The 17,019-nt window shown below is 40.8% G+C and overlaps 1 protein-coding gene across 1 annotated transcript in view; it reads left to right on the top strand.

Annotated features, from left to right (window-relative positions):
- The first annotated feature begins 524 nt into the window (after positions 1-524).
- LOC148021463 (K-stimulated pyrophosphate-energized sodium pump protein) overlaps positions 525-17,019 on the top strand; it is a 72,544-nt gene continuing 56,049 nt past the window's right edge. Inside the window, exon 1 of the mRNA XM_087699354.1 lies at positions 525-840. Coding sequence (XP_087555480.1) covers positions 763-840 — 78 coding nt within the window. The 5' untranslated portion in view covers positions 525-762. The remainder of the gene's footprint in view (positions 841-17,019) is intronic.

The following is a 17,019-nucleotide window of genomic DNA, read 5'->3' as shown; positions in this document are numbered from 1 at the left end:
TCATTTCTTTTCTTACAAAAAAAGTTGGAGGTTTGGGAGCATTTTATGATTGCCATGTAGGGTTAGGGCATGTTTGGTATTTCTCTCATTTCAATATAATATATGTTGGAGGTTTGGGAGCATTCAATGATTGCTATGATTGGGGCAAATTTAGTATCTCTCTTGATCATAAGGTCTTATAGATAGATCGTATAGATTGGAGCTTTCAAAACATTCTATGATTGTCATGTAGGTTCAAGGACAAGTTCGACATTGTAATTATAGATTGGAGCTTTTAAAACATTCTATGATTGTCTCAATTGTAATATGTATGTATGCATGCATGCATGTATGTATTTGAAACTCTACCGTAGACTTTTTTTGGATATTGGCAATGAGTCATGCAAGGAGGCAGCCTCACTGATGGCATCACTCTACTTTCAATAGATAATTCAAACCTTTATCAATAAAATTAAAAGCTAAAAAGGCAGCCTCAATTGTAGTTAAAGCAAAAATTTAAAATATGCCTTTACCCTGCACAGAAACAGAAAACGTCAAAATAGAAGCTGGAAACACGAACCTCGATGGCTCGAGGAATCGTAATTAGAAGTACAACTTAAAGTGGGCAGTATTTCGGTCTTTTACCCCATAGAGAAATACATCGAAGAGGCTTCACTGTTCAATCAATTCTTCTCGATTGAGAGCGAGAGCGCTGAGGGAAGAAGCCTGGAAGGGGCAATTCAATTCATCAGCTGGTGTTTGTGTGCTGCGACTCTGCAAAAAATGCCGAGGCGCACTCCTCTGGCCCAGTCCAATTACAGGGCCGCTCTCACTCTCGAAGTGCAGCGCAAATTGCACAAGGTACGAAGGAACCCACTCCCTCCCTCCCTCCCTCCCTCCCTCCCTCCTTGCCAGTGTTTTGTGCTGAGAAGTTTTGTTTGAGATATCGACCCCGTCGCAATTTCGATGATAGATAACAACCAATAACAGATCAATGGGAACACAATTGGGCATGAAGGGGAATTCTGCTTGCTTTACATTGGCAACTCGCGGTTGTGACTTATCTGGATAATGCAAGCGACTCCAGTTTGGAGTGCAAAATACTTTTTCATAGTATAGGAAGAGCTCTTCCGAAAAAGAGTTTGGTAGATGATCCTACCACAGACTCTTATGGATTGGTACTAATACACTAACGAAGCAATTTTATCGCTTATCTGACTGCTGGTATTTAGAGTCTCCAAGAACCCAGCTGACAATTATGGAACTCACCTTATTTCCACACATGTTGGGGCTACTGGCTGTATTAGTGGCTCATGATTACTGGTTGTAGTACCCTATTTTTGCATTTTGGGGGGCCAGTGGGTGTATTATCACACCAACTTCGATGATAACAACCGTCAAGAGATGAATGAAAACAAGAGTGGGCATGAAGGGCACATATGCAGTAAGTAGGTTGGAGGACAAAAACGTGAATGGCATGGGTCACCTCGTTCAAATATGTGATGATGGTTTTGTTGGATCAAAGAGAATGCCCCGATCAAATTGGAAAAATTGCAAAATCTGTGATTGTTTGTGTGTTTATCTCACAATGTTGAATGCCAATGTCAAAAAGTAATTGAAGTTCTGTTACCATTGAAATTGTGCATTTGAAAACAATAGTGGGCATGCAAGGGCAAATAGGTAGTAAGTAAGATAGGAGGACAAAATGTGAATGCATGGGTCACTTTGTTCAAATATGTGCTACGTGTTTTGTTGCATTAAGGAGAATTCCCCAATCAAAAATGAAATAATGTGTGATTGTTTGTATTATTGTCACAGTGTTGAATGTCAATGCCAAAAAATAGTCAAAATGCACATTTAAAGTAGGGACTTGCAGGATACTAAGTTTCTCTACTATCGAACTCTGTATCCTCAAATTTTCTGCTTTCTTGCCACTAAAATACAATATTCCCCAAGTCTGCAGATCAACCTCTTGTGAGTCACTCCTTGTGATAATAAGATCATCAGCATACAAAATAAGCAAGACGCACTTGTCACCCTTAGCCTTGTATTAAAGGTTGGGGTCACGATATGATCGATGAAAGCCACTCTGTAGGAAGAATTGATCAATCCACTAGTACCAAGCTCGAGGAGCTTGCTTTAGTTCATAGAGGGCCTTTCGCAACTAGTAAACATGGTCCTCCTTCCCTTGCACAATAAAACTAGGAGGCTAGGAGACATAAATCTCCTCCTTTAAGATGCTATTCAAAAAGGTCAACTTCATGTCCATCTAATAAACTGGCCAATGGTGATGAGCTACAAGAGCTAGGATAGCTCGAATAATGGACATCTGAGTTGTCAGTGCGAAGGTCTCAAAGTAATCCAATCTTGCCCTCTTAGAAAATCCCTTGGCAACAAGTCTAGCCGTATGCTTGTGCAAGGACCCATCTGCAAAATACTTGGTCTATAGACCCACACTTTATACCAATCACCTTTCACTTCGGAGTGGAACCAACTTCCAAGTCTAGCTCTGCTCAATAGAACCAGGCTCAGCTTGCATAGCACTACACCAAACCTCCTCTGCAAGAGCCTCATGAACTATAGTAGGCTCATGGTCCTGAAGAGTCTGTGATATTAGAGCATGTTCACATAGAGTGAACTATTCCGCTAGGCTTGAATCGTGATTGATCCACGCAGGCCAAGAGGTGTCATAGGGAAATGATAATATTTGACTCCTACATGAGCCACTGATACCACCTAGGAATGGTGATAGGCTCATACTATTGTGAAAGAGACTGAGTAGCCTTTGATACTTGCAATGCATCTATCTATGAAAGGGACTCCCCCTCGCTAAGGGAAGGTAAATCCCCCTCATTTGAGCAATAAGGCTCCTCCTTGGACGACTCAGGCCCCCCAAAAGAAACCTGAGATGGGAAAGGGGTAAAAATACTTGATGTTGAGGTAGAAGGAGCTGTCAAGGGTTGAAGGGGAGGAGAGGGAGATGGGGTAGTAGAGAAAGGAGGGGAAGAAGTCACATATGAAGAAGGGGTGCTAATGGCTAACTTGGATGGAAGGGGAGGGGCTGATGGACCTTGGGGGGTGGGGGAGGGGGGATCAGTCGATCATAAAGAACCACCTGCAATAGAAGAATCATTAATTGGATCTTTGGAGGTTTTAGTTGTAACTAGGCTTCATTCCGTGGATGGGTGGTAAATCCATGATTACAACTTAATTACAACAACAAACAATAAATGCAAATCTGAAAATACAAATTTACCTACTGATCTTGGACAATGCACACCCGATTGGCCCCAAAATTGGCGCCCCTTTCGGTATTTCTTTAGCTTTATTGAAGAAAAAGTTGATTTACAATGGGATTCTCCCGATCCCCTTCGCAATCCAAACTCCCCTTGCTGTCCAAAGTGACTAGCAAGTCTTCAATCTAATTTGCCCCTTGATTCGGGCACTTAATTGGCCTTCACCCACTTCATTGACGACGGAAATGCCCCAAATTCAATGGCTGGCTAGTCCTCCACCTGAATTTAGCTGAAATTCATCTTTAGCCCTGAAAAATCCAAGTCTTGGAGCTTTCAATTTTTGGCATGCTTCCTGAGACTGTTGCTAAACCCTGATTTCTGCTGCAAATTAGGGTTTACAACAGAGAAATCTGAAATTTCTCAGCCTCTGGTGATCTCAATGTTGTAATCTTTGGAGCAAGGTTGTGAAATGGCTGGGAGATGAGAGAGCTCTCTCTTGCAAGCTGAATACACTAAAAATGCTTCTTTCCAGCCTCTAAAGACGTTTTTCAGTCTAGTATGGGCATTTTTGACAAGTGGTAGCCTTTCCAAATGGTTTTTTCAGCATTATCCATAATTAAATATTAATTTTCAGTCTATAAAATCCTAAAAATTAATCTAATAATTATTTTAGTGTCCTCAAAAAATAATATGACTGACCAACAATTAAATTGGCTAGGCAACTGCCATTCCCGAGTGTCTCTGCTCCATCTTTGACCATCAGATTGGCGTTAGGTACCATTAAACGTCACTTGTCTAGTGTTATCAACTGACACTTATGGCCAAATAAATGACCTAGGCCAACAACTGGTACCATATTCCACTAAGTACCTATGCAACATAACTTATAGTAACTTTTGCCTTTGACATCTTGTGATCTCCTCAGGTCTCGGGCTTGTAAATTTACTCTAATACCAGTTACACCTCACATGTGCAACATTTACTTAACCATGTGATTAAAAATTAATCCACATGTTAAATGAGGTTTCAAAAATACATGTCCTCATGATAGCCCTCCCCCTTGAAATCCTTGCAATCGTCCTCGATTGCATTGCCAAATGCATTAAAAGCAAAGTACTACACTGGAATTTTCCATAGGGCATCATAGCCAACACAACATTGTGCACTGTTGTTCAACCATTCTATATGCCCAACATATGCTGAAAATTACCAGTCAACATAACATAACATAAGACTCACAAAGAATCTCAAAAACATTGCCAGATTATCATGTGACATGTCCATTGCTCATGAGCTCAACTCATCTGGCAAAACCAAACCATAGCATAGCATAACCAAGCATAAACCATGGCTAAAACATCAATGGTATTATAACATATGCTATTTTCCATGGAACTAGATGTAAAACATTGAAAACTGAGCATAATTTGATCATAAACTGATCACTTACTGATCTGAGAACTGATCACAAACTGTTGCAAATGTGATCCCAAATTTATCACAAACTCATTGCAAAAATTGACCAGCAATCAATGCAAAAACTGATCCAAAAATTGACCATAAACGGTTCTTAAGCTGATAAAAAACTGATCAAAATTTGTTTCAAAATTGAGACAAAATTCATGTCAAATTGATCATATGGTGATGCAAAATTATAGTTCCAGTACCCGGGTAAAACTCATACTCATTTGTATACATCTCACAGTGACTAGTACACTAAGTAGTGACCTCATGGCAAACATACTGTCAGCGCAGTACCTTGGATGCATGTTGAATACATCCGAGATCCACTACATACGAGAGCTGTCCATTACAGAGGAGTGGAGGTGCTAGCTCCGTCACAAGCATTAGGTAATACTCTAGACCTTTGCTCTGTTGAACCTGATTGAGCTCGAACTAAAGTCGGCTCTAACTGGAAAGCATCAAGGTAAAGCTGCAACAACTGAGGATGGTCTGCCAAGTCATCCTCCTCCATCCTTTTGGCATCCATTGATGAATAATCTTGAAACTTCACCAAGTACATTCTGGAACCCTTACCCTTGATCTTCCTCTCTTTATGTGCCAAAATTTGCTTTGGTACCAGTATTTCATCGAGCTCTTCAACCTCCGGCTGAATTTCAGTAGAGACATCCTCTGGCACATCTCCATGAAAAGGTCTAAGCAAGCTCACATGAAAGGCATTGTGTATCCACCAGTGTGGAGGCAATTTCAGCCTATAGCATGCATCGCTGATCCTCTCCAACACTTGGAATGGCCCATAGCATCTCATAGGCAGCTTTGGATACAATCGCTCTTTGCCCTTTATCTTTTTCAGCCGTGCCTTTTCAAATCACAGCAATAGATAATTGCCCTCTGCAAAGTGCAAAGCACGCCTATAATGATTAGTCGCTCTCTTTTGCTTATCCTGTGGTCTTTGAAGTGCATACTTAACCTTCTGATAAGCTGCATCCATGCTTTCCACATGGTGATCAAACTCAAAGATCTTATCTTTTGTGTGCAAAATAGGGGGTACTTTCTTACCACCCTCTACCACCTCAAATGGAGCTTTACCCGTAGAACTATGCACTGTGTTATTGTAAGCAAACTCAACCAAGGGCAAATACTGCTCCCATTGTGTCTTGTGGTCTGAAACATAGCACCTCAAAAGATCTAACACTATGGAATTTGCTTCCTCAGACTGACCATCTATCTGCAGATGGAAGGATGATGAGAATTTCAACGTGGTATCCATATTCTCAAACAAGCCCTTCCAAAATAAACTGGTCATCCGGGGGTCTTGATCACTAATGATTGACTTTGGCATACCATGATACTTAAAGATGTGTTGCAAAAACACGTGCCATATGATCATCCTTAATTTTCTTCCTCATTGGAATGAAATGGGTTTGTTTACTAAACCTACAAATAATAGTCCATATCCCATCATTCCCTGTAGGTGTCTTAGGAAGCTCAAAAATTAAGTCCATTGCATTTGCCGTAGATGGGCGGTAAATCCCTGATTACAACTTAATTACATCAGCAAACAATAAATACAAATCTGAAAATACAAATTTACCTCTACTGATCTTGGACAATGCACACCTGATTGGCCCCAAAATCGGCGCTGCTTTTGGTATTTCTTTAGTTTTATTGAAGAAAAAGTTGATTTACAATGGGATTCTCCTGATCCCCTTCGCAATCCAAACTCCCCTTGCTGTCCAAAGTGACCATCAAGTCTTCAATCTAATTTGCCCCTTGATTCGCGCACTTAATTGGCCTTCACCCACTTCATTGATGATGGAAATGTCCCAAATTCAATGGCTGGCTAGTTCTCCACCTGAATTTGGCTGAAATTCACCTTTAGCCCTGAAAAATCCAAGTCTTGGAGCTTTCAATTTTTGGCATGCTTCCTGAGGCTACTGCTAAACCCTAATTTTTGCTGCAAATTAGGGTTTACAACAGAGAAATCTGAAATTTCTCAGCCTCTGGTGATCTCAATGCTGTAATCTTTGGAGCAAGGCTGTGAAATGATTGGGAGATGAGAGAGAAAGCTATAGAGAGAGAAAATTCAAAGTTTTGTTGCGAAGAATGATTGAAAATCAGTCAAATGCATTTGCTGCCCTGCCACAACAGCTTGTAGATGTAAAGAACTGAAGAAAATCAGCCATTTACTACTGCTGCCCTGTCTCAACAGCTTGTAGATGTTGTCACTTGCTGTTGATTGGTCTTCTTTTGCCCCTGGCTGCCTCAGAAGATCCTCCAATGGCTGTAAATCAGACCAGTAGCGTCTCCTCTCTCTCTCTTGCAAGCTGAATACACCAAAAATGCCTCTCTCCAGTCTTTAAAGACGTTTTTCAGTCTTGCATGGGCATTTTTGACAAGTGGTAGCCTTTCCAAATGGTTTTTCCAGCATTATCCATAATTAAATATTAATTTTCAGTCTTTAAAATATTAAAATTTTGAAAAAATAATTATTTCGGTGCCTTGAAAAATAATCAGATTGGCCAATAATTAAATTGGCTAGGCAACTTCCATTCTCGAGTGTCTCTGTGGCATCTTTGACCACCATCAGATTGGCGTTAGGTACCATTAAACGCCACTTCTCTGGTGTCACCAAACCGACACACTTATGACTAAATGAATGACCTAGGCTAATAACTGGCACCAGATACCACCAAGTACTTGTGCAACATAACTTATAGCAACTTTTGCCTTTGACATCCTGTGATCTCCTCGGGTCTCGGGCTTGTAAATTTACTCTAACCCTAGTTACACCTCACATATGCAACATTTACTTAACCATGTGATTAAAAATTAATCCACATGTTAAGCGAGGTTTCAAAAATACATGTCCTCATGACAGTAGCCTTATCGAAGATCACAGCCCAACTCACCTTGATCTTTCTTTTCTTTGGGTCGTAGAGCCGATAGTCCTTCATGGTTGAATTGTAGCCACGAAGATAAGCTTCTTCGACTTGGGGTCAAGTTTTCTCCCTCTTTTCTTTCTCTCTACGTGGACATATGCATCACACCCATAGTTGTGAAAGTGGGATACAGAAGGCTTCTTCCCAAAGAAAGCCTCGTAGGGAGTGGTATCCTTCAATGCCCAAGTAGAGGACTTGTTGCATATATGAACCGTTGTAACCACTACCTCACCTCAAAGGGAACGAGGTAGACTCCTATGCTCCAACATCGATCAAGCCATTTGAAGCATGGTCTGATTGGTGTGCTCCACTATACCATTCTCGAATGGTGTGTTTGGATGAGAGTACTCCACTAGAATACTGTAATCCTTGTAAAATTGAGAAAATATGTTAGAATAAATCGTCGTGGTCTACTTGTACACCTTAAACCTTGAAAGATGTGTGTTTTTGCAAACACCTTCCACTTGTAGAAGTTGAAGTATGTGTTGCTCTTGTACTTCAAGAAGTAGGGCCACACATAAGGATTGAAATCGTTAACAATTAGCATTAGATACATGGCCTTCCCAAGGAGGTCGTGCCTATAGATCCGCAAAGGTTGGTGTGAACCAACTTGAGCAGTGTAGAAGCCCTCTAAGAAGCAATGTGTGGATGGGGTTGTCTATGTGGCTTGCCCCTCTACCAGCTAGGGGAAAGAGTGTGAATGAGAGGGAAATTGAGAAGTCCCTCCACCATCTTTTTTTAAGAAGCCTACCGAATAGCATCAAAGTTGAGATGCCCATAGTGGGCATGCCAAAGCAGTCCGAGCTCATGGGAAGTCCTCGTGGAAAGGGCTGTGAGCGTATAAAGCCCACCCTCGTGTTACCTATCCAAAGAATTGCACCTGAAGAAGCATCCTTCACAATCACTATATCTTGTGCGAATATAATGCGGGTATCTAACTTTGTAAGACCATGAACAAACAATATGTTAATACTCAAATTTGGGACATAGAGAACTTTGACGGAAGAGTGTTACCGGTCCGGCACTAGGGAAATGGTCCTCACTCCAAGAATGGGGGCGGAAGTGTTGTAATCATTGGTGATGAATCCCCCTCCAGAATGCATGTCTTGAAGCTAGTCTTGGCGGAAAGTCATGTGGGAAGATGCCCCATAGTCCAAGAGCCAAGGCTTCTCCTCAAAAGATGAAGCAAGAGTGATATCCTCCTCCTCCAACAAATGTACGAAGTCAGACTCAATGGTAGCTAGTGTAGTCTTCGAATCCTTAGACCCCTCCTTGGGCTTCAAATGGGATACTTTTGCTAACACTTCTCCTTCGGATGAGAGTCCTTCCCACAGTGTGGCCACTTGGGCTGCTTCTTAGTATCCTTTGTGTCCTCTTTCTTGTCCTCTTATTTCTTTGCCTTTGATTTCTCTTCTCTCCTTCTAAACTTGCTATGAAAGCCTTCATGGAGTCGGATCCACTGGCAGCTTCTCATCATGCTTCAAGACTAATGGGGCAAGATTCTCCCAAAGAAGTCTCTGAGATCCTCAAAGTTAGAAGGCTGGTGTAGAATACTATAAACTTTGGAGATGGCAATTGAGTCAAGAGAATCATTGCCATATCCTTTGAACAGAGAGTCCTCCCGGGTGATGCAAGCTCATCCCTCATGTTCTCTAGTTTGTTGATGTGATCCTTCATGGAACGAGAGTCATCAACACTGAGCATTTGAAGTTTCTGTGAGAGTGCGCAATGGAAAGAGGAAAGTGAATATGGAGAGGAGGAGATAAAGAGAACGCAAGAGAGGAACAATGTGACTGCAATGGCTAAAAGTACAAGGCTGCAATAGTCAGCCCCAACACGCAATTTTGCGCGTCAGTGTGGGCGCCAGATAGAAGTAGGGGGATGAGTGAATAAGGAGGGCTGGCTGATCATGAAGGATCAATGATGGATAATGAAAGTGGGAGCGTAGGCTGTCTATTTATAGGCAAAAAAGAGGGAAAACCCTAAATGTGGTCAAACCACTAAAAAATGGCCAAAAGTGCACAAAAACAAATGCACTAATGTGCCCTCTATCTAAAGTGTCTAAAACACATAAACTAATAGAGAAAGACAATGTCGAAGCTCCTAATGTCCTCGTCTAACTCAGATTGAGGCCAGAGGTAGAAGATGACTACACAATGTTAGCAGATATGTCAACTCATATGTGAGTCTGTGCATGCAGAGGTTGGGGACATTATTTAGGATATTTAGACATTTTTATTTATGTCATTTTATTGCCATATTGAGGATTTATTGCTAGCCGACCTGATCATATTGAGGACATATTTTTGTCCTATTTATTCAGGGTTTTCCTCCTTAGTCAATCAGTCACTCATCATTACTTGTGGATCTTTTGCTGGGGAGAGGAGCCAGTGTCGGTGCCCACGCAGCTAGTGACTCACTATTATATGCGACTGTCTTGTGTTGGATATATGGATTCCATTTCTCGAGCATACATCTGAGTTCTCATCTGCATTATGTTCTTTCTTTTCTTTTCTCTTTTGTCTTGTGTTTAACAGTTTATTACAACATATGTTTATGCTTCCATTGACTGCTCCACTTTTGATACACAAGACACACATGACTACTAACACCCCCTTTCAGAACTTGGATGTGGTGGAGGGCCAAAGGAGATATGGATCCAAGGGTGGCAGGAAGAGTGTCAATGTCGATGAAGTTTCTCAATGAACAAAGCCAGCGAAGGAGCAAACCCCCCTCTCCATATAAAAATCCGATCAAATGGAAGGCCACAAAAGGTCAATGGAAACAGAGAGGCCTTGAATAAATCACTCTAGAAAACTCTAGCTGGGAATGGGTGAGCCAAGTCTCTAACCCAACTAGGAGACGATAGCGAGGAACTATCGAAGGTGCCATAAGCTGCATAGAAACAATAGGGAACAAGGGCCAAGTGGCAAGGGATGGTGGCTTGATGACAAAGAAAAGAGATGGCCGCATAAAAGAAAGTCCCAAAGTAGACAGGAAACCCTAAGGAAACTCTTCACAATCCTGGGAAGCCCCTGTTGAAACACAAAGGGCCAGGAAATCTGAGTTGCATTAACAATATTGACCCCTGTTGAAAGCAATGGGAGGTACAAGGGAACCACTAGAGGAGATGGTGGGTTATGGGAGGGAACTTGTTGAATAGATGGTGTACAGTCGGGAACGAGTGCAGCAAGAGAAAGTTGCTACGAAGGGCCTTGCACAATGGAAGGGGAATGGAACATAGAGAGCCCACGCTCCGACAAACGTGTCACAAAAGTGGCTCATGTCTCACAAAGACGGCCAGCTTGGTGAAGACAACACAGGTTCCCAGTGGAGGAAGGCCATAAACTGAGAGGAGAGGGAAGCCCAAGTTAGGAACATGTAGGGCCTTAGAGACGGAGCTCGATGGATGGTTAGACAATAGAGGCAAGGTGCCAACATCACTAACAGGCACCGAAGAAATGTCACTAGAAGTGACGATACCCTATGACGGATGGAGATTTTGTAACAAATCACCTTAGGGAGTCATATGACTCAAGGCACCATTGTTAATGAGCCAAGGTTGCTTAGAAGCCGAGATAGTCGGAGAAGCTGCCTCCACGTGAGAAATGTGTAGAAACACTAACTCAGTGGTAATAGCAGATGACAAAGGAGAGGTAGTGACAGATGACTCTGAAGAAGACCATAAAAGCCAGAGGAAAAGCAGTCTGAAGAAATGAGCACGAGCGATCCTTTCACCTCCCAGCCTTGCCTAGTTTATTGCTGGCCAGACCCATCGTGATCCGATTGCCAGCCGTCAAACCTTGGTGAGTCCTACTATTCTTGGACTCTCTTTGGTTCTAGGCTCCCCTAAACCCCGTTTGGGCGCCCAAGAGCCCGGACGGTCATCCTCGTACATGTTCCCCTTGATTTACCTTAATGTCACATTAATGTCACATTAATGTCTGTGACCTTAATGTCACATTAAATGTCACATTAATGTCACATTAATGTCACATTTCCTTCCCCTTAAGAATCGGTTTCGTCCTCGAAAACGATACTTGGAAGGTCTAACTGTAAATTGGGAAACCTTTTCTTTAAAGTACTTACTCGTTCCCATGTTGAGCTTTCTTCTGAACAATCTTTCCACTTAACCAAACATTCTTGATAGATAGTATTCCTTGTTCGTCTATTACGAACATTTAATATTCTTTTTGGTTCATGTGGATTAGATTGGTCATTTAATAGCTCCTCAATGTCATCATTTAAGATTAGATTATCCAAATCACCCAGCTTCTTCCTTAATTTACTTACATGAAAAACTGGATGTATTTTACTACCAGCAGGTAGTTGGAGCTTGTAAGCCAATTCTCCCACCTTTTTAAGTATTATGAAAGGACCACAATACCTTGGTGAAAGCTTTGGACATTGTCCCTTTTTCATAGTTTTAGTTTGTTCAGGCACCTTAAGATAGACCAATTCTCCTTCTTCAAAGGAGATGTCTCTTCGGTAAGGATTTGCATATGCTCTAGCTCGATTTTGAGCCTTTTTAATATTTTCTTGAGCAAATTTTAACATACTATTCATATCCTCCAAAAAGTCTTTGGCTGCCTGAACCTTTTCCTTATGCAGTCCTACTGCAAAAGGAGCTTTGGGCTGAAACCCATACATTAACATAAATGGACTATATCCAGTGGAAGAGTGCTTGGCACTATTATATGCAAACTCTGCTATCGGTAGATACTCTTCCCAATTAGTTTGCCTTTTACTTACATATGCCCTAAGCATATCTTCAAGAATTTGGTTAATCCTTTCAGTTTGCCCATCAGTTTGCGGGTGATCCGCCGTACTCATGCTAAGTTTAGTATCCAACTTTCTAAATACCGCATGCCAAAATTGACTATCAAATTTTCTATCCCGATCAGAAACTATATTTGCCGGAAGGCCATATAATCGGTATATGTTCTCTACGAACAATCTAGCCAATTCAGGTGTTTTAACATTAGTTGAAGTTGGAATAAACCTAGCCATTTTGGTTAACCTATCCACAATCACCCACACAGAGTCGTGCCCCCTTTGTGTTCTGGGTAAAGCAACAATAAAGTCCATGGAGATACTCTCCCATTTTCCCGAAGGAATCTCAAGTGGATGGAGAAGTCCTCCCATTTTCAATCTTTCAGCTTTATTAACCTGGCATTTATTACATTTGACCACATAGTCAAGGACGTCCTTATTCATTCCAGGCCAATAGAACTGCCTTTTAATAAGACTATAAGTCTTATTAACTCCTGGATGTCCCGCGCTAGGGGTATCATGACACTCAAAGAGTATCTGGCGCCTTATTTCTGTATCTTTCGGGACACATACCCTATCCTTGTAGAGTAAATAACCATTATCAATGGTAAAATTCTTCCACTTGAATCCGGTTTGAGCAACCCATGATGCTCCATTTCCTTGTTGAACATCCTCAGATATTCCTTCCTCAGTAGAAGCACTTTCATTTGGATCCCCATTTTTTATTGCTTCCCATATGTTGGAATATGCCAGATCAACCTGGCATTTCCCTTTTAAAGATTCAAGTAAGTTGGAAGTGAACTGAGTAAAACTCAATTCATTAATGATGGGCATTCTGCTGAGTGCATCTGCTACTATATTATACTTTCCTTTTCTATATCTTATCTCATAGTCGAACTCTTGGAGGAGTTCGGCCCATCTGGCTTTACGCCCGTGTAAATCCGGTTGATCATTAAGCCACTTAATGCTTTCATGATCCGATAAAATCAAAAGTTTGGCACCGTACAGATAGTGCCTCCATTTCTTCATTGCATGTACTATTGCATATAGCTCCCTCTCATAAACAGAATAATTCTGTTTTGCACGGTCTAATTTCTTGCTTTCAAAAGCAACTGGTCGACCTTCTTGTAATAAGACCGCGCCTATTGCCTTATCATTGGCATCAGCTTCAACCACAAATGGTTTATTGGGATCCACAATTAATAGTACTGGAGTTGTAGCAATAGCTACCTTAAGTTTTTGAAAACTTTCATTTTGGTCTGTTCCCCAATTGAAGCTCTTTCCTTTCCCTTTAAGTTGGTCTGTCATTGGAACAACTATTTTGGCATAATCTCGAATGAATCTACGATAAAATCCAGATAAACCTAGGAAGATCTACAGCTCTTCCAGGTTCCTTGGAGATGGCCATTCAATAATTGCCCTTACTTTTTCTGGATCCATGTTGATTCCCTCTTTCGAGATAATATGCCCCAAATATTTGACCTCTTGTGCAAAGAATTCACATTTAGTTTTCTTCGCATAAAGGGAATGTGTTCTTAACAGTTGGAATACTAATTGTAAGTGTTCCAAATGTTCTTCTCTTGATTTACTAAAGATCAAGATATCGTCCAAGAAGACTACTACAAAATGTCCTAGATAGGGCCGTAAAACACTATTCATTAGCTTCATAAAGGTAGCTGGTGCATTAGTAAGGCCAAAAGGCATCACCAAAAAATCATAATGCCCGTATCTAGTACGAAATGCTGTCTTAGGAACATCTTGTGCCTTAATTCTTACTTGGTGATAACCTGATCTTAAATCTATCTTTGTGAAGAATTTTTCCCCTTGCAATTGATAAAAAAGATCTTCCATTTTGGGCATAGGAAATTTATTCTTCACTGTTATTTTATTAAGTGCTCTATAGTCAACACAAAGTCACATATAACCATCTTTTTTCTTTACTAATAAAATTGGTGAAGCCCAAGGTGAATTACTGGGTTGTATAAACCCTTTATCAAGATAATCCTTAATTTGTCTTTCAACTTCTTGATGTTGTGTTTCACTTAACCTATACGGTGGTTTAGAAATAGGGTGTGTATCCTTATTTGTGTCAATTGGGCGATTTATATCACCCCTATCTGGTGGAAGGCCACTTGGTAAATCAGAAGGAAACACATCTTTAAATTCATCTAACAAACTATTTAATTCATTATTTACATTCAACTCACAATCATAAGAAAATTGTTGCTTTATATTATAGAAAGTAAAAGTGTTTTGTATAGGAAAAGACCATAACATGTATACCTCACAAACTTCCTTCTTTATCAGCTTCTGAACTTCAGTAGAACACAGCAAAGGATTATCAGATACTTCATGTTCACCTTAAATGACAAAAGTCTTACCATCCCTTTCAAATTCCAGTGTATTATGATGGTAACTACGTTTTAAGGATGGTTCCAATCCCCATAGCCACTCCCTCCCTAGTGCAATATCAACTCTTTCCATGTTCATAATTTGGAAATCAAGTTTATCTTTATATCCTTGAATCTCAATTTCCAAATTGGATACCATTGTATCCCATATTTTATTGTCTTGGCCTTGCATCATACAAACAACATATTGATGCCCACTTTTTTGTTGGGGAAGTTTCAATTTTTTGACAAGTGCATAATTTATAAAATTATGTGTAGCAGAGTCATCAATCATGACTCTAACCCTTTTTCCAGCTATTAATCCATGTACTCTAACTAAATCATGTGGCCCAAAAGTAGGCTGCCACATAGAAGTTGACATACAATAATTGTGTTGTACATCCATGTGCAAGACCTCTAAAGATTTATACCTTTCATGCCCCTTTAATTCTAAGGTCTGCACTACATGGATTTGTTTTTCTTTTCCCTTGCCCTTGTCCTTATCCTTTCCTTTGTCTTCCCCCTTTTTCTTTTGAGGGCAATTCCAAGCAGCATGGTTAGGGGATAGGCAGTTGAAACACAACTTTTCTTTTTTGGCCTTATCAAAGTCATCAGGACTTAACTTTGGCCTCACATATGGTTTCTTTTCAAAAGGTTGTTTTTTACCCTTAAAAAATGGCATTTTCCTTTAAAATTTGCCCACAAATTTTGAGGTTTCCAATTCCTTAGACTTGGGCTCCGTATCAGTGAGACTAGTGAGTGTACCTGGACGCATACTATCTTCATTGATTAATGCAAATTTAATTGCCTCTTCCAGCGTCTTAGGTGAACTCCTTTTTACTTCCTTTTTACAGGCTTTATCTAGTCCCCTAATGAATCCTCTTGTTTTTTGAAATTCATCTATTCCTTCCAATTTGAGGATTATCTCACGATATTCCTCCAGATATGTCAGCAGGGGTCTTTCCTTTTGTCTGACATAATCCCAATCTTCCCAATTTCTTTCCATTTCATTTTCAGGAAGGTTTTTCAAAAAGACGGATTCAAATTGAGCCCAAGTTTCAGGTATTTTATTTGCCTCCTTTAAAGTTCGCCACCATTTATATGCTTTGGGCCCCAAAGTTAAACTAGCCTCCAGTGCTTGGAGATGTGGTGGAGTATTTTTAAGTTTATGTAAATCTTCCCATTTTTGGAGGAAATTAAAGATTGTATCTTTATTTCTATCTTTTTTCTCCCCGTGAAACTGAGGGGGTTTCATATCCTTTAAAACTGGATTATCCCTCAACTTATGGTGGGGTTCCTTAGGATCTCGCATAGTCACATCTAAATCTTTCGATGAAGATGGGACATCCGAGGTTTCTATCTTATTTTTATCTCTTTCTAACAATAAAGTTAATTGAGATTTTATTTCAGTGAGTGTTTGAGTTAAAAATTCCATTTGAACCCCCTGAGCCTGTACACGAGCCATAAGATCATCAAATTGTTCTCGTGTAGCAAAAAATTCTTCCCACTGTTCTTCTTGCATCTCTAGTTCATGGGGATCTACCATAGGGTGGTCCCCAGAACTAGAACCTTCCATTACTCTCTCTTTCCCTTTTTTTGCCATTAATACACTGGAATTGGAAAGCAAAGATAAGAAATTTGCATACAAAGAAAAGTACTTCCCTGATTTTAATGGCAGGCAGCTGTTACTGGTTTGTAAATAAACCCGAAGAGTAAGGAACAAATTTTGCCTTCCCGGACTAAAACCGTGAAGCAGTGATGCTGGAAATGAAGTTTCCTGACTTCAATCGTGTATCATCTGACGTTTTTTTCCGTCCGTCCCATGACATTTTCTGTCCGTCCCACAGCAGTCACCTCACGCACAGCAGTCGTGTCACGTTTTTTGGCGCCTTTTCACGTTTCACCTCCGTTGACCACAATCGGATCACGTTTCGCCTCACGCCTGGTCGTTTCGCCTTACGCCTGGTTGTTTCGCCTCACGCCTGGCTCTGTCCGCAAAGTGTCACACTTACGTGACGTGGCACACCACAAGTGACCACTTCGAATAAAGATCTTCGACAGCTAACGAATGGCGGGTGACCCTTAATCGACTGGTGACCTGGCGGGCGACGGGTGACCTGACGGATGACGGACGACCTGACAAGTGACAGACGACCTGGTGGATGATGGATCATGTCCGTTGAACCATAGGCTCTGATACCAATGACAAATGACTTTGAAGAAGACCATAAAAGCCAG

This window comes from Lygodium microphyllum, chromosome 18 (genome assembly GCF_053477565.2).
Source record: "Lygodium microphyllum isolate KBCC chromosome 18, Lygodium_microphyllum_v1.1.10, whole genome shotgun sequence".
Classification (NCBI taxonomy): domain Eukaryota; kingdom Viridiplantae; phylum Streptophyta; class Polypodiopsida; order Schizaeales; family Lygodiaceae; genus Lygodium; species Lygodium microphyllum.
This window is presented reverse-complemented; position numbering and strand designations above follow the sequence as displayed.